General features: G+C 43.0%; 2 protein-coding genes and 1 long non-coding RNA gene across 21 annotated transcripts in view; 2 read left to right on the top strand and 1 right to left on the bottom strand.

The window, feature by feature from the left end:
- The window catches only part of LOC147580300 (uncharacterized), a 67960-nt gene that overhangs the window by 14996 nt on the left and 25199 nt on the right, over nt 1–27765 (bottom strand). For 9 of the 13 annotated variants that reach the window (XR_015252762.1, XR_015252761.1, XR_015252760.1 and 6 more), the window contains 2 exons: nt 27174–27342; nt 804–894 (listed from right to left, as the gene is read on the bottom strand). Coding sequence is in view for 1 of the 13 variants with exons in the window: in XM_086711084.1 (XP_086567210.1) it covers nt 1–155; nt 804–894 (246 nt within the window). In the remaining 12 variants the exon portion in view is untranslated. Of the gene's footprint in view, nt 156–803; nt 895–17957; nt 20171–24970; nt 25767–27173; nt 27343–27765 lie in introns of those variants that run through there. The other 4 variants (XR_015252754.1, XM_086711084.1, XR_015252764.1 and 1 more) reach the window with 4 other exon arrangements.
- KIF23 (kinesin family member 23) lies at nt 22–27648 on the top strand. 7 transcript variants are annotated; one of them, XM_086711071.1, is made up of 24 exons: nt 22–171; nt 1929–1998; nt 3014–3142; nt 7125–7230; nt 7476–7612; nt 7819–7928; nt 8361–8531; nt 9825–9866; nt 10567–10679; nt 10822–10943; nt 12212–12314; nt 16471–16550; nt 16636–16755; nt 16984–17110; nt 17450–17608; nt 18925–19082; nt 19741–19914; nt 20147–20326; nt 20620–20931; nt 23965–24195; nt 25081–25163; nt 25343–25427; nt 26045–26115; nt 27153–27648. In XM_086711071.1, exons 1-24 carry the CDS (start codon nt 161–163, stop codon nt 27166–27168), a joined length of 2910 nt encoding a protein of 969 aa, XP_086567197.1. In that variant the 5' UTR covers nt 22–160; the 3' UTR covers nt 27169–27648. The 7 variants fall into 7 exon arrangements, with proteins under 7 accessions (XP_086567197.1, XP_086567199.1, XP_086567201.1 ...); XM_086711070.1 differs by having other exon boundaries at nt 91–171; nt 25343–25421; XM_086711073.1 differs by lacking the exon at nt 23965–24195.
- Nucleotides 3154–3695, top strand: LOC147580302 (uncharacterized). The gene is made up of 2 exons (XR_015252767.1): nt 3154–3415; nt 3448–3695. It is a non-coding gene; the product is annotated as an uncharacterized LOC147580302 (long non-coding RNA).

Genomic DNA, 27765 nt, shown 5'->3' on the forward strand with positions numbered 1-27765 from the left:
CTGGGCTCGCGGCGGCGTCGACCGGCTTCTCGGAGCGCCGCGCCTGAGCCGTGGAGTCCCGCTTCCCGTGGCCCGTCCCTGCGGCCTGCCGCCCTCGCCAGCCCGCCAGATCGAGCCCGGCGTCCCGCGCGCGCCTCCGGGCAGCACGGAGCCCGCTGCCATGAAGCCAGCGTGAGTACCGGGCCGGGCCGGGGCCGGCGTCTCCCGTCGCAGCCGGCCCCGCGGTCTGCACGGAGCCCTGCGCGGCCCGGGCCGCTGCCCCCCAAAGTGGGAGCCCCCGCGTGGGCCGCTTAGGGGGAGCCCGGGCGCGGAGACTCGGCCGCGGCGCGCCCTCCAGCCTCCACCCCGCCCTCTGCCGCCCGGAGCCCGGCGTCCCGCCCCGGCCTCCCGGGGGCAGGAAAGGTCGGCCCACGGGGGGAGCGGGGAGGTCTGTGCCGCGACCCGAGTCCCCGTTAGCCGGGGTGCCATCCACCTGGTTCCGGGACCGCCGCCCCCAGCCCTTTCCCTCCTGTCCGCCCGCTCGTCCGGGTTGCACTCTGCCGCGGTAGTGCGGGCCGGGGGTCTCCCCGCGCGCGGGCTATGCTCCGGGGTTGAGGGCGCCAGGAGGCCTCGGTCTTTGGAGGGCCCTGGCACCCGGGAGCGCGGCGTGCTTTTCTGAGCCTAGCCGGTGGCCTTGAGACGGAGACCAGTTTCTGGGGCCGCTGACAGCCCCGCTCCGCCCACGGGCGCCCACGCCCACAATCCCCCCCCCCCCCCCCCCCCCAGCAGTCGGCCTGCGTTGCTGCGCTGCCCCGAGCACTCACCGCTCTGGGTACAGCAATCCCTGCGCGGAGGGGAGGGCTGTCATTTGCAAAAAGCGGCTTGTTCTCTTGAGGCCAAAGTCAAAATCTTTATCTTAAAAAAAAAAAAAAAAAGAAAAAAAAAAAAGGTTGAGTTTAAGTAAACCTACCGTAATAGTTTGTACTTAAAACACTAATTTGTTTCATCTTGGAACATGTTGAGAAAATATTTTAATAATCCGTAGCCCATGCCAGTAATTTCACTTAATTTTGATGTTAAGTGTTCATCTACACGACAGATAAATGTGGGGGTTGGTGGAGGAAAGGGGCATGCTGGAGAAATTGGTGAACTGAAGTCAAAATATGTTTTTCCTTTGTTTCTAAGAGAGCAAGAGAAATTGCAGTTTGGAGACTAAATTTTGTTTGGGGACAAAGGATGATAGCGTGGAGAACTCAATAAACAGTTGTTCCTTAAAAGTATAGACCTTGATCTTGATGAAAAAATGGATCCGTCCATCTGCATTTTTATTTTTATTTCAAAAAATTTTTAATGTTAATTTTTGAGAGAGAGGGCACGAGTTGGGCAGGAGCAGAAAGGGAGACACAGAATCCAAAGCAGGCTCCAGGCTCTGAGCTGTCAGCACAGAGCCCAACGCGGGGCTCGAACCCGCAAGCTGTGAGATCATGACCTGAGCCACCCAGGCGCCCCTCCATCTGCATTTTTATAATTTGGTGAAGTCAATAGCTTGTCAGTCTGCCTTGGCAAGGGCCGTCAGAGCGGTGTGTGTGCTTGTGCACATAGATAAGTGCCTTCAAGATGAGTGTGGTCAATTATCTGTAGATTTTTCAGCTTTGTCATGCTTCTGTAAAATTGTTCAAGAAAATATGCAAACTACTTAAAATATAGAACTACTCAAACAGTAAGTAGGCACATCTAGAACCAAAAATGTCTCCTAAACCCAGTTTTACTTCTGCATTATGCGTGTCACATTCTTCTAATGCAGCATATTCTTATGTTATTTGGGGGGTGAGGTTTTGGAACTGCTAAGGGATAACTTTATAAGCTCTAGGAAGGTTATCTCCCTGTGAATTACAGGTGAGGTTTTTGTACGTTAGTTTGAACAGAATTTTTTTTTAACCCATGACCAGGAGGACTAAGACGCCCAGGAAACTTCTAGTGAAGAAAGGATCCCAAACGAGTCTTAAAGACCCAGTTGGGGTAAGGTCTCTCTGTGAATTTGTTTGTGTGTTTTTTCTTCAGTCCTTTTCTGTCTTCTGTGTGTGCTTGGAAGGGATGGAGATCTCAGCTTTGAGATTTTGTCTCCGTGTAGGATTCTTTAGTCCAGCAAAATGAAGTCTTAGGTTGTCAATTGCATAACTCCTGTAACTAATTATGATTTGAACAATTAGATGATGAAAAATGTTCTTCAGCTGTCCCAGAGAATTCTTCCTACTCTCAGCTGGAGGTAGGAATTTCTGCTCCAGTGAGCGTCCTCCCCATTTCACCACCATTAAATAGTACTTGATGGCATGCTTCATAAAGACTGCTGTAGAGTAGCTAAATTCAGTCTAGTTTACTTCTCAAAATTGCACATACTTCACTAGTTTCAGACCTGGGACCTTGCTTTTAAAGTCAAATGCAAAAAATACTAGTTTGATTTGCTCAGATATTTTCGGTCTGTCCTTCACTGGCACAGGAATGTGTCTCTTGTTCTAAGTTGAGGGAACTAGATGCTTTTTGCAAGCTGAATAGTTTTTCCTCAACCCTATCATTGATTGAGAAGATGTGTTTAGGATGTTGCACTTTATACTTTATTTGTATATTTATTGAGTGTTAAGCTGTCAAGTTTTGCTTGACATTCAGTTTCAAACAATTCTAACAGCTTTTCAAATTCTCACTGTGTAATGTTGATTTTAGAGATTTTTAAAATTAGTAATAGTGTAACTTTATTAAATGTGTGCCTGCACGACAGTGAAGAGAAGCTGTGTGACTTTGATGCTTTTGTTATCCAAATTTACTTCAACTGTAGGTGCATTTAAAAATCTCTCTAATGTCTAATATATCTGTGTGCATCTGACCATTTCTGGTAGCAAGTTTTGGTTTTCATGGCTCTAAGTTTATATGAATCTCTAATATCGAGAGACCAAATGTTGAACGAACAAATGGGAAGCTTAAATGAAAAGTCAGGTAAAAAGTCAACCTTTGTTCTTAAAGTCCCTTCCTGTATTTTCAGGTATACTGTAGGGTGCGCCCACTGAGCCTTCCTGATCAAGAGTGTTGCATAGAAGTGATCAATAATACGACCGTTCAACTTCATACTCCTGAGGGTTACAGACTCAACCGAAATGGAGACTATAAGGAGGTAATTGCCATTGGACCCAAGCTATTTTTACTTGATAAGATTTACTCGATTTTTCCCGAAGGGCTTTTTCATTTTTTTCCATTTAACAAAATTCACGTTTCTACTTTTTTGAAAAACTTGTTTACTTCCCTATAACCACCATATATAAAGTGTGGCTAGGCATACGTTTGGTATCCTTGAGGTAGAGGATTGCCTTTATAATGTAATTTCTTGTACTGGACATTGTTTTTTAGAGCATGTCAGGGATCGTTTAATGCAGAATGATTGTGCTAGGTGGATCGTTTAATGCAGAATGATTGTGCTAGGTGGCTATACACACACACATATTCAATTTCATAAGCAGATTAAAGTAGCAATGGCCGGGGGCACCTGGATAGCTCAGTGGTTAAGCGTCTGACTTTTGGTTTTGGCTCAGGTCATGCTCTCACAGTTTATGGGTTCAAGCCCTGCATCAGGTTCCATGCTGATAGTTCAGACCCTGCTTGGGATTCTCTACTCCTCCCCTGCTCTCTCTCTCTCTCAAAATAAATAAAATAAACATTTAAAAATAAAATAGCAATAGGCATTGTGTTTTTGTTTCGACCTCTTGTGAAGTGTTATTTTTAGTAAAATCTTGAGCAAAGTGAGTTGAATGCCGTTCAAACATCTTGCACTAAAGCTGCAGGGCAGAAGATTTTACGGGTGAGACACAATCTTTGCCTTTATGGAGCTTACAACTTAACTGGGGGCACGGACAGAAAACAGGTAACCTTCGTATTGATAGGAGACAGACAGGTGTGCTGAAAGAGATGGACTGTGGGAATGCAGAAGAAAACGTTTATTTGGGCCGTTGTCTCTACTGTCGAGCTGTCTCACTCGTGTGCACACTGCTCTTGTGAAACCGTCGGAAGCCCACCAGTGGTCTCCGGGCCACTAACATTTTGACGGACGCCTCTTGTCCTCATAATGTATTTCTCAGCAGTCCCCTCCTTCCTGAAGCCCTCTGCCGTCTCCCCGTCCAAGTCTCTGTGTTCTCGGCTCTCGCTGGCCACTCTCTGCAGGTTCCTCTTCCTTTTCCAACCTCTCAATACTGAGGTGCCCTCACCCAGGACTCTCTTCTCTACCCTTTCCCATGGCTTTAAATGTTGGTTATGTGACAATAATTCTGGAGTTGACCTCCAGTCGAAACCTGTCCTCAGCTCTAAAGTCAAACGTCCACTGTCTGGATGTCACGGAGGCACCTGAAATTGTACACATTCCCTCTAAATCACTTCCTCCCTTGTCTTCTCTCCCAAATAAATGGTACCTCTGTCTCTTCCCCTTGTATCTCATGTATCAGTAGATTCTAGCCCTTCTCCAATGTGAAACTGTCCTTTTGTTTCTATCTCCACTGCCACCACCCTTGTCTCAGCCCTGTTATGAATCACCAAGACTAGTACTTCGCAAATGATCGGTGCTGAAGGAACAGCTTTTTAAAATCTTCAGTGCATCGTGACTGATCCTTTTGTGCAGCTTTGCCATCTGAGTGAGACCATCGAGAACTGAGCTTACAATCTGTTCAACGAGATGAGCCTCCTGATCACGTGCGGGGATGCTGCAGCCGTGTCAGGTGGCTACAGAAGTTTCTAAACTTACTCTCCATTTCTGTAATTATCTCCTCCTAGATAGGAAACAAGCAGTTCTCAGAGGTCCATTGGTTTGCTGACCCTACTTTGAAATCTAACTGGACTGCTCGCTTCCACTCTGAATCTTATTCTCCAGTCCATTTTCTAAAAGCCTCCAGAGAGATCTTTTAAAGCAGAAATCCGATCTGACCTTTTTCCTGTTTAAAATCTTTCAAGGCAGAATGTCTTTAAATGGGCAAAACCCTGCTTAATTTGCCTCCTGTTTCTCCACCCTCCTCTCTTAGTACTCATCCAATCCTCTGAGTTCCTTGGATAAGCCCAGATCCTCCTTCAGGCTTGTTCTTTTCGCCTGGACTTTTCTTTCTCTTGGCTCTTAGCATGGATGGCTCCTCATCTTTGGATTTCAGCTTAAAAATCGCCACCTCAGAGAGACTGTCCAGACGACCTTATCGGAAGTAGCACCCTTACCCCTTAGCCCCTTCTCTCCCGCTCTGCCCTTTATGTGCTTCCTTGGTAGCACTTACCGCATCTAGAGGTTTGTTTTTTGTCTCTTTCCCCTGCTATCGTGTAAGCTTCAAGGATATGCACCTTCTCCGCCCTGTGCCCCATTCAGTGAATATGGATGAAGCACGAATGGTCTGGAAAGGCTTCATGGAGGACTGGGTTTTCGAAGATGTCAGATAGTTGAGAGTTGACTTACTAGGAGGAACTTCACTTCTTTACTTGGACTTACTTTCAAGCATGTATAAGTAGACAAAAAGTTTGGTGGGGATTAGTAGCTCTCATTGCCTGTGACAGAAGGCAGGGCTGAAAATTGCAAAGGGTGCTGGACTGAAAATGGCTGCAACCAGTCAGCACTGTAGGCTTGGGCAGGTGCCTGCCCTGGGCCTTGCTTTTCTTTACTGGAAAGGAGGGGTTTGTTCACAGGGACTTGGAGGTCATCTGACTAACCTGCTGGTACTATCTGAGGTGTGTCCTTCCTGGTCTGATTCTTTATACTTCTTATGAACTCTACAACTGATCTACAGGATTAGGATAAAAACTTCGCAAAGTGAAGAGTTAGCCTAGCTGAAGCAGGCTGTGTGTGTGATCTATAACGAGCTGTAAAATGAACATAATTCACAGTATGTAATCACAGGTGAGAGTGAGACGAGTCACTGCCATGCGAAGGCAGTGCCTGGCCACTGCTCAGGGTCAGCTGCTGTCTTATTATATATTTGAGTACTAATCGGTACGTGTCTCCTCTTGGGGGGACGAAACTGCTACTTTAAAAAACGTAAGGGTTGTGATAGTGATATCTGTGCAGGCTGAATTTAAGGAAAAGGGTACGAAACAGGAAAGGCGGTCCCGCTTGACAAAGGTTATACTCCGTAATAAATTCCAGCAAATACTTATACAACAAATAACCTAGCACTGACGTTCATGAAGTAAAACCTGTAAGAAGGTCACAGACAAAACCGCAAGGTCTGTAATACAAAAAAACTAAAAAATAACAAAAATGGAAATAATAGAACTCCAGCCCCTGCCCAGTTAGGACAATTTAATTGACATTAAAATATACTTATATTCCCCAACCTAATTTTCCAGGTAGGAGTTTGGTAATAGTTTTGGTACTATGATTATAACTTTGTAATAATCCTATTTTGATAGAGATTTGATAATTGAAGTGATTTTTTTCAAGGTCACGATTTATTTAAAATTTTATAGAAGAACTCAGGAAATTAAATTTATAGTTCATTTCTGGTTTTAAAACAGTACAATAAGACACTTGGTTTTATGCTGCTGTGCCATTTAAAAATTTTTTTCTTAATGTTTTTAAATTTATTTTTGAGAGAGAGACAGAGAGTGTGTGTGAGCAGGGGAGGGGCAGAGAGACACAATATCTGAAGCAGGCTCCAGGCTCCAAGCTGTCATCATAGAGTCCGATGTGGGGCTCGAACCGGTGAATGGTGAGATCATGACCTGAGCTGAAGTTGGCCGCTTAACCGATTGAGCCACCCAGGCGCCCTGACTGCTGTGTCATTTTAAAAGAGCGAAGTAGTGTATGGAGTAATAATGCCCGATGATTTTTCACAAGTTCGTAACTGAGTCATGGTCATTTTTGCTCTTTGTCGTCTAAAATCTGCAGTGGTCTGTGACGTGTTAGCGGGCTTAAGACTTCTACATTCTCTTCAGTAGTTATAACTGTAATCTTTATCATTTATAAGTGGTATAATTGAGGTACATCATGACTTTTTTAAGGGTTCCAAATTTAAAGACTTCATGGTTTTTCTTTCTGTCTACACCTTAAAGCAACATCTGAATACATTAAAACAGATGTATTTCTAGCTTAGAGTGGAATGCCATTCATATGCTTTTTATTTCTCCCTTCTCCACAGACTCAGTATTCATTTAAACAAGTATTTGGCACTCATACCACCCAGAAGGAGCTCTTTGATGTTGTGGCTAATCCCTTGGTAGATGACCTCATTCATGGCAAAAACGGTACGGGTACTGGAGTTTTCACTGCGTTTTCCTTTCTGTCTGTCTCATAAAACTCTTTTGATACTTACGTATTTGATTATGGTTGGTCCTGAACTCACGTTTGTTAAATGTGGCATAAAACATTAAGGGTGGTATAAACCCTGTTTTTTTGAGCTGGTTAATTTTACGTGTTTTTTAATGCTATGAAAGAAGGAAAAAGAGCGGAGGACTTAATATATAACTCGATGTGACTTGCTACATTGTAGGTCTCCTTTTTACATATGGTGTGACAGGAAGTGGAAAAACTCACACAATGACTGGTTCTCCAGGGGAAGGAGGTCTGCTTCCTCGTTGTTTGGACATGATCTTTAACAGTATAGGCACATTTCAAGCTAAACGATATGTAAGTGTAATTCTTTTGTGTTGTGACTAGTTCACCTGAGGGCATAGAGACGGAGATACCTGTGGATATAGGGTTAAGGGAGAACTCCTAATAAACTGGGTACATTCTGAAACCTTACATAGTAAATGTTTCTTATTTCTGAACTAGGTCTCTTACTACTTAAGTCAAATCTAAAAATCATGGTCTGATTTTACCCTCCACTTCAGGTTTTTAAATCTAATGACCGGAATAGCATGGATATACAGTGTGAGGTTGACGCCTTGTTAGAACGGCAGAAAAGGGAAGCCATGCCCAATCCAAAGACCCCCTCTGGCAAGTAAGTAATTACATTTGTATGTGACACTGGTCTGAGGGGAACCCTGTCTGGTGGTTTCCTCAGGCACGCGGGATGGTGAAAGTGAAGGGTGGTTGGTCTGACGGTTGACTGCAGTGAGATCAAAGTTGAGGAATGTTCTTAATTAAGTTTATTTGCTCAGATGTCCTCTTTGGTTTTGAGCACAGTGTTCTTGAATTACTGTTTAGAGAAGGTGCCGCTCTTGGTGGAGAGGGTATAAAAGCCGGTGCCGTGTGTCTGCGGGAGGACACGGCAGTGCTGTCGGCTGACCGGTAGCATGGACAGACTGCTTTACACACCACTGTTTGCGGTGACAGGCCGCTCACGTTCTCTCTCTGTTTCCTCTTGGGATCTTTACTTTTGATTCCGACTCACAATGAGTAAGCAGATTTTTTGGCCCTTTTCTTTTTTCAGACGACAAGTAGACCCAGAGTTTGCAGATATGATAAACGTACAAGAATTTTGCAAAGCAGAAGAGGTCGATGAAGACAGTGTCTATGGTGTATTTGTCTCGTATATTGAAATATATAACAATTACATATATGATCTGTTGGAAGAGGTGCCGTTTGATCCCATAAAGCCTAAGTAAGTAGTGGAGAGAGTCCCATCTTAGCTGTTTAACCTTGGGGAAGCCACTCGACCTCAGTGAGCTTTAGTTTCCTCAGTGATAAATGGTAATCGTGCTTTTGTTTTCAAAATGAAAGGTAACTTGTGTATCGTACGGTTGGTGTTCGGTGCATAGTTTTATTCTTGACCGGATCTGCAGCTGTGTCAGGGCACCAGGGGGTTAAGGTGTCTAAGGAGAAGAGAGACCTGAATACTCACCTTAGACATTACTTTTGAAAACTCTTGGCCTCGGGGCTATTATCTTGAGAAGGATCGTGATCACATGAGGAAGTGTCCTAAGGGTGAGGGTTACCTGCGGTTACCTTTCAAGAACCGAATACTTAGTGTCGGGAGTTTGTAGCCACATTAACCATCTGTGGTCGGTGACCTCTACAGGGAGGAGCCCAAAGCTATTGTCTATACAACTGATACAGGTCTTCTATCACTGATTCATACACAGGAAGTGATCTGTAGCATCACTCTGCCAGAGTTAAAAGACAACTCCTTAGATTTCCTTGGGTCTTGGCCTGCTCAGACTGAAGAACAACTCCAGCCTGGCATCCCAATCCACGCCTGTGCCAGAGCAGACTCTGGAGTCTCATTTAACATTAGTATCTTGCTCTTGAGTTGATGGTTTTGTTCTCAAGCTAGATGTTTATCTTCAATGCTGTCTTTGTTAGAGCCTCTCAGAACATAAATAGTATGTAGACTTGTGTGTGTGTGTGTGTGTGTGTGTGTGTGTGTGTGTGTGTCTAATTGAACATTATTGGAGAAACAGCTGGATCTTTAGAAAACCATCAGACTGAAAGAATTTAATAAATTCCATCACACAATGTACAGATCACTTGCTTTCCCATTTGTTTCGGAGTATCGGTCACGTGTACCCATTTTCCTAAACTTTTGTGAAGACATTCGTTGCTACCGATCCCTCGCCTTTTTGCTCACGTGCCAAGGTTCTTTTTTGGTGGGTTCTAAATGCGATCATTTTCAAAGAAGCCTATCTTGGTTTTATGTAGTTTTACGAAAGGAAGGCTGACAAATGTGCCTTGCACGCCTTGTAACAACCATTCTGGTAACTCCTTGAATGAACCCACCGGGTGCGTATTTGGCCCTGAATTCGGATTTAATTTGTGAGGGTGGTGCTCAGCCGGCTCTTCCAAGCTGGTTAACTTTTAAGTGTTTTTACATACGATGAAGAAACATTACAAGCGGAGGGTTTTGAGGAGCCGATCCTGTGACTGTCACGTAGCTCACACCCTCTTCCTTCGGTAGGTGGAACAGCTGCAGCACGCCCATGAGGAGCACAGAGTTTGTGTATGTGACCATGCTGACTCTTTTCTTAAGAAGGGTGTGGTTGTACTAGCGGCTGGCATCTGTGGCGAGTCTGCACGGAGCTGGTGTGTCCTTGGCACTGGGCTGCCTGCTGCCTCTAAGCCCCTCCCTGCTTCCCAGCAGCCTGCCATTCACTGAGCAGTGGTGGCCGGCACTCGCTTGTGCCCCCACCGTGCAGGAGGCAGGCCGAGCAGGTGGCGCCCTTCCTATCCTTATCCTACCGTACAGACTGGAACTCGAGCAGCCACTCTGAAAGGACTGCCACTCCTGGTATAAACCAAACTCTTCCTGAATCTGTCTTCTGCGGACTCTGATGTCGGGACCGGCTCTCTCTTTTACAATTAGGGAAATGCCAGCTAGATTCTGATGCTTAACCTGTGCATGTGATGTTGCCGTCCTACTATTTTGATCTCTACTTGTTTAGAAAGTGTTTTGTGTGCTTCATTAGAACAAATTATAGCAAAGCTTCTAAAACAGTGTAGGTTCCTGTTCTCCTGTTATGTAACTAATCTTGACTATACATCCTTACACTTACCCAAGTTTAATGTCTTTCGGAGCTCTTGCCTAGGCTTATTCCCTTGTAAGAATCGATGTCATGTTGCCTGGCATTTTAGTCCTAGTCTTAAACTGAGATATTAGTATCCCATAATTTAGGAGACTAATGTTTTCTTCTTTCTCATAGACCACCACAATCCAAATTGCTTCGTGAAGATAAGAACCATAACATGTATGTTGCAGGATGTACAGAAGTAGAAGTGAAATCTACTGAGGAGGCTTTTGAAGTTTTCTGGAGAGGTTAGACACCACGCTAACATTCAGAAAATCTGAAACAATAAGTATACTCCTGAGAGTTGCTACTATAATTTAACAGCAGTTAAATTTTTAGTACTGTAGTGATCGAATTCAGGTTTAATCAGTGATGTCTCTGTCATCACAGGCCAGAAAAAGAGACGTATTGCTAACACACATTTGAATCGTGAGTCCAGCCGTTCCCATAGCGTGTTCAACATTAAATTAGTGCAGGCTCCCTTGGATGCAGATGGAGACAATGTCTTACAGGTAAATGTGTAGTGTGTGGAGTTTTTCTTGTTTTAACTGAAGCTTTAGTTTTTGGAACTAGAGTTAAAACAGGGAAGTTTCGCCGCAATGAAGACTGCTCTAGAATTATTATAGTAGGTGATGACGTTTAAAAATTGTTGCACTAGAGAGTGTAGTTCTGGGAAACTGGCTATTGAATCTGAGAACCTGGAATTCTGCTGTGAAAAAGGTTTACAAATCTTTATAAATCTCTTTAATAGAGGAGATAAAGTAAGAAGTAGGTACGGACCATTATTTTATCTCTGAAGACTCATTTTGTATGTGGGAATTCAGTTAATGGTTTTGAAATGTCAGCAGTTAACTTCCCAGGGTAGGTACGGTTCAGGAGATGACAATTCTAAATTGTTCTTCTCTTGGCTGATAGGCCAGTAGGGCTCCTGTCTGCTGATCACTCGTTACTACTGGGCCTGTCATGCTACAAGGCTTACATCAATTAGTAAAAGCATTTGGGCCTGAGTAGAAATCATTTAATAACTTTAAGCTATTAAAGTGTAATTCCATTTGAAACTGAGAAGGTCTCCTCATGGCATGACTACAGCAGGGTATTGCAGACCACCAGGATTCGAATTTTGATTCCTGTTAATTTACTAGCTGTCTGACTGGTTATAAACTCTTTATAGTGTTGTGAGGATTAGAGCAGGGAGTGCATGTAGAGTTCTTAGGCCAGTGCCTAAGAACTGACTGACAGCACTCGTAAATGTTAGTTAGAAAATGCTTGTAAGTCAAGCCTTCAAATACACTTGCTTTCCTTTGAATCACATCTAGTAATATCAGTTATGTACCTCTTTTCATTTCTTATTCTACAATTAGAGTATTATGAAATTGTTTGATTATAAAATTGTCAAATATCTGGTTATAGAAAAATTAGGACAGGTCTTTTCTAGACTTAGCAGATGCGGACTGAGCTCCTGCTGCATGCTAGGTGCTAGGTGAGATGCCGGAGGGAACAACACTGGTTGAGAGGCAGTCCCTGCTTTCGTGAAGCTCATGGTATAATGCAGACAGCAGACGATGGGCAAGTCCTTGTCCCCTTCACCAACCAGTGTATTCATTTAGCCCAGATGCTTTTAGCGGACTCTTCCCCCAGAACATGTATCCTTTGGCCCTACCATTTGTATTGTGCAAATGTTATATTCGTAAGACTTAATAATTTGTTGACAGGAATGTAATTAAAGAACACCATAAACCAGTTATACCTTGTGTTATTGGCGTTATGATCTTCCTTTCAGGAAAAGGAACAAATCACGATAAGCCAGTTGTCCCTGGTAGATCTTGCCGGAAGTGAAAGAACTAATCGGACGAAGGCAGAAGGGAACAGATTACGGGAAGCTGGTGAGCAGAGCACAGTACTACTGTGATTGCTACGACTTTCCAGAACTTGCAGTGTCAGTCTGTCATCTGCTTATTGATAGGTGGTAATTTGATAGTTTAGAGGCTAAAGTTAGGGGTCAGTGCTGTTTCTTTAGTTATGCTGGTTTGGTATCAATATATGACCATACACTGACTTAAGAATGAAGATAAGCAGGGCGCTGGGGTGGCTCAGTGGGTCAAGCATCCAACTCTTGATCTCGGCTCAGCTTGTGATCCTATGGTTCGTGAGATAGAGCCCCACGTCGGTTTGTGTGCTGACAGTGTGGAGCCTGCTTGGGTTTCTGTGCCTCTCTGCCCCTCCCCACCTGGTTCACTCACTTGCTCTCTCTCTCTCAAGGTAAATAAATAATCTTAAAAAAAAAAATGAACGAAGAAAAAGTGATTAAAATGAATATAAAACAAGTTACATTCATATTGTATCTATTGCCAGTAATGTAAGTACTAGGCCCTTAAACTTAAGTGATTTAACAGTTATTCCAACATTCATTCTGGTGAAAATTGGCTTCTGGAGATGGGAAAAATCTTTGAACACAAAAACAAATTGAAAGGGAATCTGTGTTTTGTTGTTGGTGTTGTTTTTAGTCTCTTATTAGTGTAGCTATTCATGTTACATTTTACACATAATAGCATTCATGGAGTACCTACTGCGTGCTGGTATCTGAACACTCATCCAATCTGGGTGTGTGTGTGAGGGCAAGTTTGGGGGGGAAATGGCAGAGTCAAGGTCACTGAAATGGTGTGGGCTGATGACCTATGACAACTGGGGTGGCAGAGCAAGGCGAGGTCACGAGGATCCTTGTCTGTCATACTAAAAAGTCTGAATTTTGTCCTGAAGGAATAATGGTGGTTACCTATTATTAAAGGACTAGTGTGTATCATAGTATCTACTATGCATGGGCTTGATTTCTTGATTCTGACTTTTCAGGACTGTATCATACCCATTTTTCAGATGAGGAAGTGGGCTGGGAGAGATGAATTTTCCCAACACTGGAGCCCGGGTGAATTCTCAAAGCTTGTGTCTTTCTGCTGTTATACAGGGTCCTTAAAGTCAATGAGGAATTAGTCTTTTAGAAAGATTGTTTTCCTATGTAGAGAATTAATGTACCGAGGCAGGTCTAGGGATAAGAACAGCAGTTGGGAGCCTTTTGCAGTAATTCACACAAGCCATCATGTGACCTAGAGGCAAGGGTTGGACAAAAGTGAGCCAGTTAGGAAGGCCACCTGGATGTGGAGAGGCCGGGAGAGGCAAGGGCAGATCCAAGATCTTGACTGAGGAGAAAGCAGTCTGAGGTGCAGGTGTGGGCGGTTCGAGTTTGTGTTGGACACGGGTAGCTTATTCCGGTGAAGTGCCTAGTAACTGGATGTAGAGGTGCACACATTTGGAAGGAGAGCTGACTGGAGGTTTACAGCTTTAGGTTTTGCCAATATGACGGAAGCAATAGGGGAGATGAGATTATTCTTGGAGGACAGAAGGGAACAGGCTGAGGGCAGAGCCTTGAGGAACAAACACTTGAAGTAAATGATTTAAAGAGCCTGGAAGGAGAGAGAAGGTGGTAGCCAGGTGAGATGACAAAAAAATCCACATTATGTATATGTAGATAGAGAATCTGGGATCCAGGGTATGACAAAGGATTAACCTTGATGGGAAAAGAGGTTTGTCTCAACGGAAGAAAGTAGAAACTGGAGGGTTCTGATGCTTTGGGGAAAAAGCCAGAAAGGACTACCAGAGTTACTAGGATGAGGAACAGGTGTGACTAAAATTAGGCCGTGAGCATGAGAAGAACGGGAGATGGTGGTTGGGGCCCAGGTTTCAAGAGGTGGTGCGGTTCTGAATGATAAGGTTTCAGGGTCCGTCATAGCTGCGCGGCTCCCGTGCTAAAGAGAGAACAATGTGCTGAGGGAGTTGGGGCCTGTGGCAGCTCGTCAGAAATGACCCGGGCGTGTAGGGGGAACACTGAAGGCATGGCAGCTAGGGACTAGGAAAAATCTTGCTGGCCTCCCTCTGCTCACCGTCCTTATAAAATGTCAGGCTTTAGAAAACAAGCAACTTTTACTTAGGCTGCGGGGGGAAGCAGCACTGCCCTTCTGTAGTTAAAGCGCTGCAGGGCTTTGTGCCGTGGCTGCAGCGTGAAGCCCATGGATGCTTCACAGAAGATTTCTGAATGAATAATATAAAATACATAGGATCACAAAGGAAACCGATTAGATTAAAATGTGTTTTTAACAGTATTCTTAAAGCATTTGTCATTACAGTAATTTACATGCTTCCTTATTAATGCCTAAATTAAAGATCCACCAGGAGGTCTTAAAACTACATAATTTCAAAGCAGTAATGAACATAAATATCTTGAGATCAGCAATAAACTGTAATGTGCTATAAAATTACCTGTGATTTCTACTGATAAAAATCACAGGTATCACTAATACTACTTTTTGGCCTATGCTCGTAATTGAAAGGAACTGCTAAATTTCAGAAGTCAGTACAAAATAAAGGTGTAATTTATTTCCCATCCAGGTTTGCAGACTCCCCCAAATGTGCCCATGGATAACATGGACCCTGGGTTCAGAACCCCTGGCAATTAGGGAGAGATGGATGGAGCCCTCTGTGAGAGGTGTGAGGAGGTGGGGAAGTCTAGTAACAGGAATTTGGGTTCCAGAGAACACAATGGAAGCAGGAAGGACACTGGGAGTTGCGGTCAAGGAAGAGGAATCCTGAACCATGGGACATTATGGAGGCACAGACGAGCTCTGTGTTTTGAGAGGTGGCCAAGGATGACAGCATGGTGGGAGTTAGCTGACCTTAATCAAGGTTCTAAAATGAACAAATTGCTACGTATGTGGGAAGGGGGAGTCTCTGCAAATGGGATCTCCTGCATTATAGGAGGCTTAATTAATCTGTCAGACTTGCCTTGGCTCAGAAATCCAAACAGAGTGGTCAGAAGTAACAATTATGCTGCCCAAGGAATCCTTGTCTGGATGTGGAAGGGACGCAGTTAGCTGGACCCTAAGACCCACGGTTGTTAGAAACACGAGGCCCTCCGGGTGCAGGGGACACTTCAGTGCTGATGGAGCCAACTACAGCCTGAAATTGTCATGCTGTAGAGAATATGTTAATAGAGGATATTAAACATCTGCATCTAATACACTCTCTCACAGAATTTAAGATTTGGAAGAAACTTTATGGGCCAGGAAGTGTAACGTTGCATTCCTTTTACTCTAGAATTCTTGCTGGATGGGATTTAACCTCTCCCGAAACACTGCTATTATAGAATGTTCCTGCCAAGCCATATGGGAGTGATCTTGAAATTAGCCACTATAACCTGTTATTTGTAATTTCCTATAGTATTTCTGGGTTTTTTTTAGTGTTGATTTTTTATTTTTATTTTTTTATAAAATGTTTATTCTTTTTTTTTTAAAATTTTTTTTTTTTCAATGTTTATTTATTTTTTTTGGGACAGAGAGAGACAGAGCATGAACGGGGGAGGGTCAGAGAGAGAGGGAGACACAGAATCGGAAACAGGCTCCAGGCTCCGAGCCATCAGCCCAGAGCCTGACGCGGGGCTCGAACTCACGGACTGCGAGATCGTGACCTGGCTGAAGTCGGACGCTTAACCGACTGCGCCACCCAGGCGCCCCATAAAATGTTTATTCTTGAGAGAGTGAGAGCGGGGGAGGGGCAGAGAGAGACAGGGAGACACAGAATCTGAAGCAGACTCCAGGCTCTAAGCTGTCAGCACAGAGCCTGATGTGGGGCTCGAACTCAGGGACTGCGAGATCATGACCTGAGCCGAAGTCTGATGCTCAACCAACTGAGCCACCCATGCGCACCCGTGTTTATTTTGGCGGGGGGGGGGGGGGGGGTGGTGGCGCAGAGAGAGGGAGACAGGGAATCTGAAGCAGGCTCCTGGCTCTGAGCTCTGTCAGCACAGAGCCGGATGATGGGCTCGACCCCCAAACCATGAGATCATGACCTAAGCTGAACTCGGATGCTCAGCCAACTGAGCCACCCAGGCACCCCTCCATATATTTCTATGAAGTAGGGATTTTATAGGCAAACAGACCACACTCTAGCTACTTTAATGTTTTCAAATGTCTTCTGTCTCTATTTTTCTGTCAGGAAACATTAACCAGTCATTAATGACACTAAGAACATGTATGGAAGTCTTGAGAGAAAATCAAATGTATGGAACTAACAAAGTAAGCAACAGCCTTTCATCATTTCTGTAGCTTTGTTTGTACGCACTGTTTGGCCTTATATATTTGGATTTGAATTTATTTACAGATGGTTCCATACCGAGATTCAAAGTTAACCCATCTGTTCAAGAACTACTTTGATGGGGAAGGTAAAGTACGCATGATCGTGTGTGTGAATCCAAAGGCTGAAGATTATGAAGAAAGCTTGGTAATTTTAACGTATTTATCCTATAAAGTCTCAGAGTTTCTATGGAGAAAACAACTATTTGGATGTGAAGAATGACATTCTAAATATTTTTAAAATTGATACAGAACCATTAGTTACGGAACTAATGACCAATCTATTATTTCATTAAGTAATTTCTGAAGAAAGGCTTGGATATGTTTATTTAAAAAAAAAAAAATTTAAAAACCTCCCATTTGTCTTGTATCTTAGCAAGTCATGAGATTTGCAGAAGTGACCCAAGAGGTTGAAGTGGCAAGACCAGTAGACAGGGCAATCTGTGGTTTAACTCCTGGAAGGAGATACAGAAACCAGGCTCGGGGAGGTCCAGTCGGAGACGGTATGATTTGGTGTTACATCATGTGCACGTTTGTCAGTCTCTCTTCAGATGTATTTTACATGAGACAACAGTTTACTTCCCTTCCTCCCAAGAACGAAGGGGGGGGAAAATTTCTGAACCAGAGTATAAATGAGATTTCTTTTGTTACATACTGTAACTTTCCCCCCCCACTCTTCCTTTTTTTGTAATTCATTTTAAAGGAAGTATGATTGTGACAACTCTAAGTGCATGGTTAATTGAACCGGGGGTTGGGGGTTCTAATCACAGTGTTAAACTTGTTTAAATAAGCTCTTTCTCTCCTGTGTAACTTCTTGTAATTTTTTTTATAATTCAACACAGAACCACTGGTTACAGAAGTAGTTTTACAGAGTTTTCCACCTTTGCCATCCTGTGAACTTTTGGATATCAACGATGAGCAGACTCTTCCCAGGCTGATTGAAGCATTAGAGAAACGACATCACCTACGGCAGATGATGATCGAGGAGTTTCACAAACAATGTAAGGGCCAAAAGCGGTCTGCGATCATTTCACCTCCGGAAATAGGCAGTGAATCAGAGTTCTTTGGTGGGGCAGATCTTTAAGGAAGGGTTATTTCTGCACTTAGTACTCAAGGCATTGTTTAATTAGACTGACAGGGAACCTTCCCACAGATCATAAAACGAAAGAGGTGGGTGGGTGTGTATAAGGTCCCTTTTTAAAATTTACACTGATGGACACAAAAGAGTGGAGTAATAGCTACTTTGTTTTTAGTTCTTACTAGTCACTTACTTGCAAGGCACTTCACGTATATTACATGTTTTTTATATATAAAATTTTTTAGTTTTTTTGTGAGATAGAGAGAGAGAGAGAGAGAGCGAGCACGTGCGCGCGCAAACGGGGGAGGGGCAAAGAGAGAGTGGGATCTGAAGCAGGCTCCAGACTCTGAGCTGTCAGCACAGAGCCTGACCTGGGGCTTGAACTCATGAACCGTGAGATCATGATCATGACCTGAGCCGGAGTCGGATGCTCAACTGACTGAGCCACCCAGGCGCCCCACATGTATTACATCTTAATAACTGTCTTTGGGCGAATTACTTCATCATGTATTTCTTACTCTCCATGTCTGCACAATGGAGATTTTAGTTGTTTTATCTAGGAGGGTGTCGTGGGGATGAGATGATTTATGAAAATCATGTAGAACAGCGAACAGCCTGGTATGTAGTTAAGTGCTCGGAAACAGATCAACAATTTTTATCATCGTCGGTTCATTTAAATCTTCGTAAGAAAGGTGTGAGATGAGTGGTATTTATATCCCTGTCTTGAAATGAGGAAATGTGCTCAGAAAAATTAAGTAACTTGTCAAGTCCCACAACTGATCCTAAATCCAGTTTTCGCACTTGTTTTGAAGCAAATGACTTAACCTATAAGGGTTGACAAGGGAATGTCATAGTGCAAAATGAAAGGCCCAGTGTTTTCCAGTGAAAAACAGCCTTTAGGAATGTCTCTCATAGATTTCTTTCTTTTTTTTTTTTTTTAAATTTAGAGGGAGAGAGGGGGGGCTGGTGGGGAGAGGAGAGAGTCTTAAGCAGGCTCCATGCTCAGTGTGGAACCTGCCTCAGGGCTCGTTCCCGCAACCCTGGGATCATGACTTGAGTGGAAATCAAGAGTTAGATGCTTAAAGCAACTGAGCCACCCAGGTGCCCCTCACACTCTTTATGGACTAACCCTCATGATTTGCTGACTAGCTACATTTTACAAAGTACCGACTAGTAAAAGTTGATTCCACCGGTCATCTTGGAATTGGAGTAAACTTGGCCTGCATGCTTTTGTTTCAGCTATTACTTTCAAAGCCCTGTTGCAAGAATTTGACAATGCTGTTTTAAATAAAGAAAACTACATTCAAGGAAAACTAAATGAAAAAGAAAAGGTGATCTCAGGACAGAAGTTGGAAATAGAACGGCTGGAGAAGAAAAACAAAACTTTAGAATACAAGGTTTGTGCCGGCATCATTTATGGGCGTACGTGCTGGCCGTTGAGCACCGCTCTCTCTGCCTTAGCTGTTCTGCTGTAGAGCCTCTCACCACTGCGTTCTTACTCGTCCTCGCCTCACCCCAAAGACAGGAAATGGGAATGAAAAGCATTCAAGGGGTAATAATGCTCTTTAATTTTATGAGTTAGACTTTAGCGATCGATGGGAATGTTCTTGGACCAAACAGGTGAGTTTTCCAGAGGGCTCTCTAGAGTTCGGCTCTGCTCGTAGCTTGCTTTTTGACTTCTGGTGAAGCATGTTTGCTCTCATTAACTGAGTGTCATTTAGGGGGTGCCCATTCATTCCAGAGAAGCCCATCTCAACCAACACAGTGTTCTCTGGTCTGAGAACAGCCTAAAATAGAGAATTCAGGTCTTACTCTCAGGGGAAACTTACTTTCACACAAAGTCGGTTAAAACATCTTTTCTGTGAGAAACTCGTTTAAAAGTTCTCGCTTCTAGGAATGGAGGTAGGAATTCAGGTGAGAGTTTAAAGGAAACTGCTTTCTCCCTGATTTTTGCTCCCACAACTGTGCCCGCATAAGCAAATTCTGCGAGCTTATTTCACAGCTACGTGCAGTGTTTATGTGCCACACGCTGAAAAGAATGGTCTGCTTCCCCAGATTGAGATTTTAGAGAAAACGACTACCATCTATGAGGAAGACAAGCGCACCCTGCAGCAGGAACTCGAAGCTCAGAACCAGAAGCTGCAGCGGCAGTTTTCTGACAAACGCAGACTGGAAGCCAGGCTGCAAGGCATGGTGACAGAAACGACAATGAAGTGGGAGAAGGAATGCGTGAGTGTCGCTCCTAGCGTTCCGCACTCGCGTCCCCGGGGGAGGGTGTCCGTGGTGGTGACGGCGGCTCCAGCAGCCGCTGCCCGCCCTTCCAGCTCCTGACCAGTGACCTGGCCTGGCGAGCGCGCGAGGGACGGAAGGACTGTCGTTCTTGGCAAACGATGCGTCCGGGTGACGCGCTGCGCCCGTCTGGTGTAACTGAATTAGATGTGTGTCGCTGTCGCCAACCTAGGAGCGTCGGGTGGCAGCCAAGCAGCTGGAGATGCAAAATAAACTCTGGGTCAAAGATGAAAAACTGAAACAACTGAAGGCTATTGTTACTGAGCCCAAAGCTGAAAAGCCAGAGAGACCTTCGCGGGAGCGGGACCGGGAGAAAGTGACCCAAAGAGCCGTCTCTCCGTCACCAGTACCTGTAAGTTATGTGGTTGTGGAGTAACCCGCACTGGAGAAAATCTGTTCGGATTAGGTGACTTTCTATGATGAGCACTTGTCGTTTATATTACTTAACTGTGTTTCGCCAACTTCTCTGCATAAATATCTCTAAATTTAGCCATCAACGCCAATTCAGTGCATTCGGTATAAAAATTTTTTTAACTCAGTAAAACGAAGTCTAGAGTTGTCTTCGTGTGCTAAAATTATAGAAAAGCAGTGAACTGTTTCTCTCAGTGTTTGTCTCGCTCATTAACGTCTCTTCCATTTTTTTAGCTTTCTAGTAACTATATCGCTCAGATTCCCAACGGCCAACAACTCCTGAGCCAGCCGCAGCTCCATAGGCGCTCTAACTCTTGCAGCAGCATTTCTGTAGCTTCCTGTATTTCGGAGTGGGAGCAGAAAATTCCTCCGTACAACACACCTCTCAATGTCACATCTGTTGCAAGGCGTAGGCAGCAGGAGCCAGGACAAAGTAAAACTTGTGTCGTGTCAGACAGAAGGCGAGGGCTGTACTGGACCGAAGGCAGGGAGGTGGTTCCCACATTCAGAAATGAGGTAGAAACAGAAGAGGACCGCTGCTGCAGGGTTAGTGCCAGCATTCTCTTCAAGTATTGTAGCCACAGAGCGTCATCTTGGGGGCTTTCGTGTGGCGGTTGTTTTTTTTGTTTTTGGTTTTTTGCCGTTTTGTTTTTTCATTATTTTATTTTATTATTATTTTTGTGTGTGACTTGATTCAGAAAGCTCAACGGAAGACGGGTGAGCTCCAGTATAAATAAGGTCTAATTTTTCTGTTAATTTCTTGGAGAAATCACCCTGAAATCGAGGCCTAGCTCTTCAGTCTGAAAAAGCTGTAACGTATCTGGTAACAGCAGCCATGCCAAGGAACACAGGTCAACTGGGCTGGCCCGGAGTAATCGTGTTTTCCTCCGCAGTTGCTCCTAAGCACTCCAGACCGGGGTGCGAGTGCTGAGGGCGGTTTCCATTGCTTTTTCCTTTTGGTTTCCTTTCCTCAAATTTTTTTGCCACTTTTGACCTTTTGTTTTTAAAAATGTTTTCTCAAAATGTTTTCTATTTTGAAAAATCTCAAACTCAAATGCTGAAAGAATGGCACAGTGGCTTCCTTCCCCCTTACCTGGATTTACCAATTATTATCTATATAGATATGCAATCCTGTTTTCCTCAAACTTTTGAAAGTCAGTCATACACTTTGTGGTGCTTCATCCCTAATGAGGACTGTCCTGTATAAACAGTCTTTACCAAACCCAAGAAAGTTCACGTTAATTGAATAAATATCCTCTATTTTTAATCCATGAGCCTAACAAAGTGAATGCCCTGCAAGTGCTTATTATATATTTTTTGATTTTCATGACATTCAGTGTTTTTGAATACTCCAGGTCTGTTGTGTAACTACTGAAGGTTTGCATGTCCAGTAGTTGCTTTTAATCTGAAGAGCTTTATCTCGATTTACAAGGGCTTGGCCTCAGTCAAGGGTGTTTAAAGTCATTCCTGTTTAAGTTTTCTTAAGGATTAAGATAAACTTTTTACTTTGAATCTGAATAAATGGGCCAAGCTAATATTGTGAATTTATATTTAGTAAAATTTTAATATGGCTTTTAGATAGAATTTTTCTTTTAACAAGTTAATAGTATTTGCTTTAGCTTTTCTTGTACAATTTAGGTACAGATAAGCTTCATTTAGATCACCTGCACTCCTGGTTATTCAGGAATAGTGATGAATTAATTGCAAGGTATTTACCAAGACCCTGCACAGATGTGTTCTAAAGTCGGAGTTTTTTACTTTGCAGATTTTGCTTTAAACCTTTTTAGGGAGCAAATTATGGTGACAGAGTTTCTGATCAAGTCTAATAAATCCCCTTTATTTTTCATGAAAGTTTATAGACTGAACACTATTCAAGGCCTGCTTGTGCCTGGTCAGCATTAACGTGTTATCCAATTTGGCTCTGAGATACTTAAGAGGATTTACTAGCGATCCTTTAACTTCTCACTTGAAATCAAATCTCTTTAGAAGTGCAGCAAAGTTTAGGCTAGTATCTACACATCTAGGTTTATTGGCCAAAAATTAAGTCAGGTGGACTGAATTTACACTACTAAAGTGTAAATTTGAGGAAGAAATTTAAAATATCTTCGAGTAGGTAAATGATAGTGGATTGTAAGAACTATCTTTCTGAAGCTTGTTTCATAATCTATTTACTGCCAAATGTGTTCAGGAAAACTATCACCTTTGCTAAATGGTAACGACGTGCAAACTGAAACAGATTGTGAGAGAGCCTGAGGCCACTTTAAGAATGGAAGGTTTCCTAGTTGCCCTGAGGCTTGGGCATCTCGCATGGCAAACTGACTGCCCACGTTCTGTAGCAGCATCATTTCCCACCAGTGCTTCTGCTGTTGCTTGTGCTTATTAGGGGAAACGCTGCAGTTCTCCAGACAGGCATTTTATTTTTTTTAATGTTTATTTGCGTGTGTGTGTGTGAGAGAGAGGAAGGGAGGGGAAAAGAGAGAGAGAGAGAGAATCCCAAGCAGGCTTCCTGCTATCAGAGCAGAGCCCGACATGGGGCTCGATCTCACAAACTGAGATCATGACCTGAGCCAAAATCAAGTCAACCGAGTCACCCAGGCGCCCCAGACAGGCATTTTCACTTGGGATCTTCATAGGCGACCAGCTTTGAAGGATTTGGCCTGTAACAGACTGTTTCATTTGCTTTTAGTTATACAAAAGGAGATGTTTGAAGCAGTGGGTATCTTTGGAACTATGTCCTGTGTGTGAGATACCTTTTCTTAGACTGAATGTGCTAAATTTAACTTGCCCAAATTTACATGATAGTTGACTGGAAGCAACTAGTTTTTTATTGTGTGACTGATGGAGACTAATTTGATACTGTATTTTTAGTTTGGTTCTTAGAACCTTCATGAAATGTCTGAGGAAAAATAGTTGGTATGTTTTAGCCATCACTGTGTTTGAACTTTTCATGAAGTTCTATTTGAACTTTTAAAGTCTCAGAAAGTACTCAGAAGTAGTTCTTTTACGTTCTCTTGATCATTTTATACATAGAATTCTTATTATACCTTAGGTTCTTTAGCATTTTGTACATACAGGCCATTAGCTTTCATTTTTTTGTCCGTCTCTGTAGAAGGAGTGTTTTCTCTTTTGTTTAGAGCCTGTGACATGTTTAAGGCTTTTACTGACCTTATTTGGAGCCTTTAACACAGTTGTGGACCTAACAGATTACCTCACAACGACAGGCACAGATAACAGTTTTGATCAAGAATGTAAAATGAATGGTCTTGAATATACCACCTACACAGGAAAGCCTAGTAGCATTATCAAAATTTTTCCTTCCATTTTGTTTTGTTGAAACGGAAGCTCCCTGGCAGAACGTAGAACATACAAGATGGTTTTAAGAGATGTTTGTGGGTTTTGTTTAAATACAAAGAGAACATTTAAATCATTTGAGTAACATATTTAGCTTTTGAAAATGTTTGTGCGTTTGTTTTGATATGATCATCAGCTAATGTAGCCAAACCTGCTGCACTTCTAATAATACCCTTAAATTAATTCTGGGTTATGCTTGTTTCTTGATTCCTCTTTCAACCTGATCAGAACGCACCACCAATTCGTCTCCGACACAGACGATCACGCTCTGCAGGAGACAGATGGGTAGATCATAAGCCTGCGTCTAACGTGCAAACTGAAACAGTCATGCAGCCACATGTCCCTCATGCCATCACAGTATCTGTTGCAAATGAAAAGGCACTAGCTAAGTGTGAGAAGTATATGCTGACCCACCAGGAACTAGCCTCCGATGGGGAGATTGAAACTAAACTAATCAAGGTAAAAACAAATTTACACAGGACGAAAAACATACAAAATGTCAACTTCACAAAAAACCACTTAATCTTCTATTCCTTTGATGACACACGGGCGGTGTCAACGAAGATAAATGGGTGTTGATACGACCTTTTTGACCTTTGTGTTTGTTCGTTAGAAAACTAACTGCTCAGGCTATGAATCTGCTAAACTACAATTAAATCGGCTGCTCTGTACTGAATGAGGCTCAGATTCTCCGGATCCTCTGTTAGAGGATCCTCTTATATACTGTAATTAATATAGTTTAACCACTACTTTAAAAGTAAGCCCAAAGAACTTGTACCATTTGTCAGTTCTAGATAAAAAGCCCACATTAAAATGTGACCTATCAAAATTTCTTATTATTGAGCTACCCAGAGCCCTTTCCCTTCCCTTCCTGTAGAAAAATTTTCCTTTGATTGCAGAGTCAATGAATAATTGGGGAGTAAAAGGCATCTGGGAAAAAACGTTTTTCATATCAAATTTAATTTAGATGATGATTCTTAGTATAACCAGAGTTACAAACACGACTGTACTGTCATTTGAAAATAAGGGGTGGGGTATACCCAGAGGAAAGTATAAATGCCTTTGAACATTTAGAAATTTCTGGTAGATTTCTTGATCCTTGGTGTGGTTTTTATAGAACAAAAAGGAATATTCTGAAGAATGTTACTGATGATACTGCACTGGACTTTTGTTTAGTGAGAGATAATTTCTGAAGTATTTTAATAGTACAGACCCAGCAGTTAGAAACACCATCTGGTTTTGTGGATGGGACTTTATTGGTTTATGGAGAATCTCAAGTTCAGTTTGAAACATTTATCACTTGGGCTATCAAAGTGTAATGGTGACCTTTTCTCTTGACTTCAGGGTGATGTTTATAAAACAAGAGGTGGTGGACAATCTGTTCAGTTTACCGATATTGAGACTTTAAAACAAGAATCGCCAACTGGGTGAGTGACCATCAAGGGCTATTGTTTTCTTAGCTTGCTTATTCTTGCAGAACATAACATCCTATGAAATGTATCATTAATTATCTGAAGGAGTGTAGTGATATTTCCCTATTTTTAACATTGTTCCTGTTCCTGGACGCAAAATAATTGTTGCGTATTGTTTCCCCATTTTTCTGTAGGCGAAAACGAAGATCTTCCTCGGCAGCACCTGCCCAACCAGATGGTACGGAGTCTGAATGGACCGATGTAGAAACAAGGGTAGGGGTAAATATTTGTTTAATAAAAATAAGGGGTAACCTATTTTTAACCCCCCTGCTTATTATTTTTCTGGCTCTTGGAAGCAGCTGAGGTCGGATCTCACACTGCCAGTGCAGCCTGTAGTTCTGTTCCTTGCAAACCTGCCAAGGGACTCATGCTCGTTTGGATCGGCTCTCATTGGAGCTCTTTGGTTCAGAATCCTTGTTTTCAGTGTAGAGGAACAGGGCCCGAGAATCAGGTCAGAGAGCGTCACTGCAGAGTGACAAGAATTCACATCAAATTGGTGGGAATCTTCACACAGGCACAACTTCCCTGTGGAACTGTTACTCCTGATGAGAGGCTCCCCTGGAAAGAGCATGGGAAGGGCAGGTGGTGTTAGGAGGCCATTTCTTCCTCATCTAAACCGAGGAAATTACCCAGATGATGTCTACGGACACTTCGAGCTCACCATCTTTGTGGCTTAAGTCAAATAAACTGCAGATACCTGGTATTTTAGCATAGCTGTCTGTGCTGCACTAGAAAGCAATGTGGGGTGTCACCTTGGCTGAACCCATCTGAGCAGAACTGTTTTATAGACTGCACAGAGGAGCTGATCTTTTCCTCTTCTGTAATTTTCCTATCAGTGTTCTGTGGCTGTGGAGATGAGAGCAGGATCTCAGCTGGGACCCGGATATCAGCATCACGCACAACCCAAGTGAGTCCTGACTAACTGGGCCTTTCTGTGTGGCTTCTCCCTTCTCCCTACCGTCCACTTTAAGGGGACATTATGAGGTTTCTGTTTACCCCTTGGAATATCTGGGTGCTTTGGCAGACTGCCGCAGTCGGTGCTGAGAACCTCAGAAGGCTTGGGAAGAGCAGTAACAGGAGGTGATGGAAGATTGCTCACTCTTATTCGTACTTTGCTAATGCTCATAAAGCTCTCGGAGGCTGAACTGAGATCACCCATAAGGAGGGGAGGCTGGAGGCTTTAGTCAGGGATGACAGCAATTTCTGTAATTCATTCTTTCTGAACATGCCTCTTGGTCTCATTATAGTGGTTAAGTGTTCAGTAAAATAAAACGGGGTGGCCGAATTTACGGTAGGGGAAGGAATCACACATTTCCTTCTGTTAAATGCATACCCCATTCTTTTTCCATGTTAGTAAAACCCTTTCTTTTCATATGTCTACCTATACATGTCTGTGTGTCCATTTTTTTTTTTTTTTTTTAAAGTGAACATAGATATCAAGACTTGAGATGAATGAGATAGATATTGGTGTTCTTTAAGGGAATAGTTTCAACGTTTATTTATTTTTGGGACAGAGAGAGACAGAGCATGAACGGGCGAGGGGCAGAGAGAGAGGGAGACACAGAATTGGAAACAGGCTCCAGGCTCTGAGCCATCAGCCCAGAGCCCGACGCGGGGCTCAAACTCACGGACCGTGAGATCGTGACCTGGTTGAAGTCGGACGCTTAACCGACTGCGCCACCCAGGCGCCCCATGTGTGTCCATTTTTAACACAGGTATTCCTCAGGCAAGTTGGAAAAGTACCGCAGTAGGATGAAGGCGGGAAGTCCTGCTTTTAAAACTTAATATTGGAGACTCATAGTTTATAACTTTTACTTGCTATCTCAGGATCTGAACTTTCCCATGATAAAAGAGTTCTTGTAAAGTCTTCCTAGGAGATCTAATTGCTATGGATGTATCACTGATCGCAAAAGTCAATACTAAATGCTGGTTTTCACATTTTAGGCGCAAGAAACCTTGACTTACCGGTTTCAGTAACGAGAGAACATTTTCATTTGTGTTGGTGATGTCTCCAAGCAGAGCCAGCAGTCTTCAGAGTCACCCTGTAGAACTGCAGCTTTGTTGAATACCACAGACCTCAGATACATCAGATGCTGGTGCAGATCAGAGATTCCCCCGAAGCTTCCAAAGATATCTAGGATTCAGCACACTTTTTATATTATATGCCTTGCCATGTGAACTTTTTAATAATGCTATTATTTTGTATATTTCTTGTATACTTATAAACTAATTCACACAAGTATTTTGTCCTAGGTGATTAAGGAAAAATATATTTAGATCACACTTTTTTATTGTGACTTTTCCAGCTCTTGTCTGAATACTTCTTAAGGGTTTATAAACAAATGCTGCTATAGCTTAGCTGCAAGAATGCACTTTAGACATATTTGGGAATTCAAACTTTCAAAATAAAGATGTCAGTGACTGGCCAATACTAAAACCATTTTAGGAAGTTGTTTTGAATTCTGTATGTATATATCCACTTTCTGACATTTAGATATGCCAAAAGAATTGAAATAAAAAACTGAGAAACAGAAACAAAGTTGTGGGACATTTACCA

Source organism: Puma concolor, chromosome B3, assembly GCF_028749965.1.
Source record: "Puma concolor isolate L17-30 chromosome B3, mPumCon1.1.hap2, whole genome shotgun sequence".
Lineage (NCBI taxonomy): Eukaryota > Metazoa > Chordata > Mammalia > Carnivora > Felidae > Puma > Puma concolor.